Source organism: Morone saxatilis, unplaced genomic scaffold (genome assembly GCF_004916995.1).
Source record: "Morone saxatilis isolate NCDOM2014 unplaced genomic scaffold, NCSU_SB_2.0 Contig5, whole genome shotgun sequence".
Lineage (NCBI taxonomy): Eukaryota > Metazoa > Chordata > Actinopteri > Moronidae > Morone > Morone saxatilis.
The window spans coordinates 24,871,607-24,876,702 of NW_023340095.1; the positions used below are offsets into that span (position 1 = coordinate 24,871,607).

Consider the following 5,096-nt stretch of genomic DNA (forward strand, 5'->3'; position numbering starts at 1 on the left):
GTTGGTGTGCAGAGGCCTTTAGACCTCTGATAGACTGCTGACAGTGGCTTTGTTTACACTGCAAGCCTTAGTGCTCAATTCTGACTTATTGCTCAGATCTGATTTTTGGTTTTGTTTGGCTGTTCACATTATTTGTTAAATGGCCCATAGCAGATTCCAGTGTGAACTGGTCATAGTCCTGAAGTGATCCTCATAACGAATGTCAAACTAGAGCAGTGGTTCCAACCTTTTTCCTTAAGGGATCCCTTTTCTATCACTGAGTAAATTGACTAAGTGATATATTTTATGGATATTTCATATTATATTCAAAAGCAATAACAGTAAAGAACAACTGATAAACTGTACAATGAACCCAAACAGTGAACACAATAACTGAGTGATTTGGATGAATTTTGAGCAGATTATTTGTTTTACTGATATTTTTAGAAACTTTTTATACAATTCTCTTTCTGTATTATGTTTTTTACAACCATGAATACCTTATTTTTTATGACAGATTCAGTGTTTTTTTCTTCCTGTGACCCCCTGAGAAGCTTTGGCAATCCCTAGTGGGGGGTCAGACCCCGAGAATGGGAACCACTGAGTGATATAAAAGTCACATGAATCCTGATATGACACACCCAGGTCACATTGCAAAAAATGTGACCTGTATCTGATTTGGACCACATGTAAAAGTGTTCCCAATCATAATTGAAAAGATCAGATTTCATGTTATTTGTGCTGTTCACACTGTGATGATAAAACAGATCTGAGTCACATATGGGCAAAAAACATCAGATTTGGGTCACTTGTGCGAGCAGTGTGAATGTAGCCAAAGATAGCAGCTATAGAGGAGTTATAAGAAGATATAGATGATGGATGAATGAATGGAATATATGAGCCATTTCTACAAGTTATTCACAGAGCCTTAAGCTCTAAGCTATAAAATGTAAAATATTAGAATAGAGCATCTGAATATATTTTAAAGTATTGAAATGTCTTAAATGGAGCAAAATGTGCTACCACAATCTAATACAGTAGTCTGTTCAAGCTGCCATTCACATCTAAATGATACAATATGAGTGGAAGAAGGTTCACTGTGGCTCTTTGCGCTGTTGTTGTTCTCACCTTTTAACTAAGAGGAAGTGGCAAGCTCAGAATCTAAATGCAATTTCACTGAAATACACTTTCATATTTATACTTCTTGTATTTAAATATTTACATTTGTTCTTTGTTTGTTTGTTTGTTTGTTTGTTTGTTTGGTAGTTCTAATGAGTGTTGTAGCACACCGTGTGGCTCACCAACGGTTGTTGTTTTTTTTTTAGAAGATTTAAAGCTGTGTCTTTCCATTGTCAGAAAATGGAAGACATTATTCATAGGTATGTTTTCATTAGCGTATAATTATCTGAAAATAAGAATTGTGTTTTTTTATTACCTTAAAAAGAGCTGTTTTTATCTACAGAGGCGGAGTCCGCCATGTTGAACTGCCATGTTTCTACAGTTGCCCAGAACGGACAAACCAAGTACTGCCTCTAGAGAAGGCCTTTCCCCATACACACTGGTCCCTTAAAACACTCCAGGTGTTGCTGATGATGTAGCTTAATTCAGCCATCCACTGCAGACATTATACATATCCTGTGAGTGAATATGTATTAGTGTGTATTTGGTCTTTTTGAATGCATGGTTGATGCCACACAGTCTACGCAATACATCCTACCTCTTACTCTACTCTCATGCAAATCCCTCACACACAGACACACACACAGGTTTATTCAAGTTGTGACTCATAAAGTCAGAGCCTCTCCACCAGCCATCCATACCTACCTGCATTTTGAAGTCACCACTCTCTATCACTGTGGTGGTCACGGTCTGCTTGTCACCAAAAGTTTTCAAACACCTGGCAGAGATTTCCCTCACCTGTCTCTGTCCCCCACATACACACGCACACACACACACACACACTGACCCTTTTGTCAGTTTGTCCACAGGTGTTTCGAGATTTTTTCTATTTCCATTCCTTTCTCTTGTCTAACTCACCTGTTTTTATGTTTAGAAGCGTAATTATTTTGTAAAAAGCATGGGGAGAAGATGAAAGGTATATAATGCTTGCAGTAGCACCCTCAGCTTTTGCAAAGAATGTGTGAAGTGAGGGGAAAGTCTTGAGTTCAGAGATGAGCTGAGTAGAGAGAACAAAAAATATGACTTATAGAGTGTCCTTAAGATTTTTCATGGCTCCCTGTCATCACCAGTGTGAGTTAACAGAGCCTGTATGCCTCTGTTAAAGTTGAAAGACTGTATGCTTGAAGACAATGGATGGTTTGCCTGAAACATGTCAAACCAATCAAACTCTTAAACTGTTCTTCTGTCCTCTCCCTCTGTGTTTTTCTCTGTCCTTCCACGTCAGGTTGAAGGAGATCAATATGAGCGAGTACGATGCCGCCACGTATGAGCGCTTCTCCAATGCTGTCAGGAGACAGGTTCAGTCTCTACGCATCATCCTGGACAGTTTGCAGGTTAGCTTCACTCCACTTGGCATCACACTTTCTTCTTTATTTGATACACAATTACTTGTCTTGATGAATACATAAAACTATAGAACAAGGCACAGCCATGAAAGCTTTGGGAGCTTCACTCTTCTGTCAGTAATTTTTTTTTAAAATACTGCATGATTTCGACATCACTCAAATTCAAAATCTTATCAGTAGTGTTTTAGGGTGTATTCACACGTGTAGTTTGGTTCATTTGTTCCAGACAGTGGGGGAAACGTTCCGTCTGGTTCCTGTTCACACTGACGTTTTGAGCCACGTGGGGAAATCAGTCCCAGGTTCTGCAGAACTTTAATGCTTCTGATGTGAATATTAATAATCTTTATTTAATCAGGCAGTCGTTGAATGCAGAATTTGAAAAGAACACAAATTGCACCATCTAAAGCCTAAAGTGTTTGTTTTTTTCCATTCTGGGCTACATATGGCGGCCCCCATATAGGAAGACCTGCTCCTCTGTAGATAAAAACAGCTCATTCTACAGTAACGAAAACACAATGATTCTTATTTCTATGTGATTATACACTAATGAAAACATACCTATAGATTATATATTCCATTTCTGACAATAGATCCTTCTAAATGTTACACACTGGACCTTTTAATACACTGACAAAGTAAATTAAGTATTAAAAAAATACATGTGCATATGTGTTATCAAATTATTTGCATAAATATATTCAGGGATTAATAAGATTGCTTCCTGAACAGATGTCACGATCAGCAGATGGATTTATTAGTAGTTTAGCTTTTGGAATTGTACTAAAATCCCATATCTGCTATCATAAAACCCTGTGGTTGGTTTGTTTGCTTTCACACCATGAGCGATCCACACCAGAGTCCGCTTAGAGGTAGACAGAGACCATTCTTTTTTTGGTGAGCTTGTCCCGCATCCGAGTGCTTTATTGTCCAAATGCATATACAACAGTATGACTAATGAAGTGGCAGTAATATTACTTACTATGTTCAACTCTCATCTTTCCTTTTGTAGCTGCAGTCAGTAGGGGGTCAGTTGGTCCCAAACATTTAGGAAAAAGCTGAATCACACTGAGATTACTTTTACTTTGGTAGGGCACAACTGAATTTCTAATGCCAAATGATCCTGTTTAGTGGCTAGATAGTATACAGTATATGTGTTGTCCATCATTTTATAGACACTTCCTTGTAATTCCAGCCTGGTGTTTGGTATGTTTTGAAAGCTTGATATTTTAATTAGAATTTCAGTATAAGTTCTCTGGTCTAAATGTTTGTAATGACAGATCAGTTTAATTGAACAGTTTTAAGCATTATCCAAACAAATTGTAGATTTAGACTGCTTTTACTGTACAGTCAGACACTGCAGTCCAGTCCACTGTGGTCAGTCAACAAAAGTCACAGGGCCATAAGGTTGGTAAAGGACAATTTGTTGACCCCATACTACTCCCACACATGATGTCGGGGGAGAAAGGAGGGGGCGCTGTCCCACTGGAGCACCCTGATTGGTTGAGTGAATAAAAAGCAAAAGCGTAGGCAGTGGTGATTAAAGATCCAGGATGTTATATTGTCTCCATTTCATTATTTTGTTTTAGACTTTCCTCCCTTTGTTTGAGCTTCTTAAGGGGAATGTGTGTTAATGCATTCAAGTGGGGTTTGGCACACGCATGTGTGCATGTGATGAGAGGAAAATGATGCAGCATGTGAGAATGATTACAGAGCAGCAACACTAAGCCCTTGCTGTATTATTCTCCTGTCCAGGTGTGAAGCTCTGTTTGTATATGTTGTGGTGGTTGGGTGGGTGGGTGTTTGTGTGTGTGTGTTGTGTTTTCCATCCAGGTGTTTGCAGCCATGCCAGCGCTGGCTTTGAACGTGAATGCTGGTTATTGTTTGTATTTGTCCTTGTAGCCCCGGGCTTCTTTCCCTCTGTAAAGTCGACGGAGATTATACAAACCCCAGCAGGCGGGACACTGTGAAGTCATGTTATTTTTATCATACCTGAAGAGTGATTTAAGGACTCTCTCACTCACTCACACACACACACACACACGCACACATACACACACATACATATTGTACACACCTAACCATAGCTGGCAAGCTTTCAATAAACCAATAGTGTATTGTTTCCACCCACTTCAGCCTCCCCGAGGGAAACCCCTCTCTATTTATCTCTCAACAATGGACTGGCTTGCCAGACATAAACAGCTGGGCTCGTATTTATCGAGCATGTCATAAAAATCAGGCCTAACTGGCCAAAATATCACAAAGAAACGCATTTGCTTCTACTTTTAGGCCTTAGGAAACAGGGAAATTACTCATATCTTTGCCAGTATCTAGAGGGCTTCAGAGGCGTCCTAACCTGTTAGGAGTTCTCAGGAGATCACAGTCATGCAGAGACATCTGTGGGAGGAAAGATATTTTGGGAATGTTTTATGACTGTGAGCTTATTAAAAAAAAAAGAGTAGTAGTATTTTTTTGTGACTGACCTTGTGCAAAATGCAATTGACCTATCCTAAGCCCCATTCCTTTTGAAACCCTTGTCAACTTCCTCCTTTCCTGTACTAAGATATGCTATGTGCTAGGCTAATCTATGTTGGA

At 39.2% G+C, this 5,096-nt stretch overlaps 1 protein-coding gene across 1 annotated transcript in view; it reads left to right on the forward strand.

Moving 5' to 3' along the window:
* Positions 1 to 5,096, forward strand: part of LOC118338662 (von Willebrand factor A domain-containing protein 8-like) — a 21,268-nt gene that overhangs the window by 14,857 nt on the left and 1,315 nt on the right. Inside the window, exon 3 of the mRNA XM_035675940.1 lies at positions 2,384 to 2,492. Coding sequence (XP_035531833.1) covers positions 2,384 to 2,492 — 109 coding nt within the window. The remainder of the gene's footprint in view (positions 1 to 2,383; positions 2,493 to 5,096) is intronic.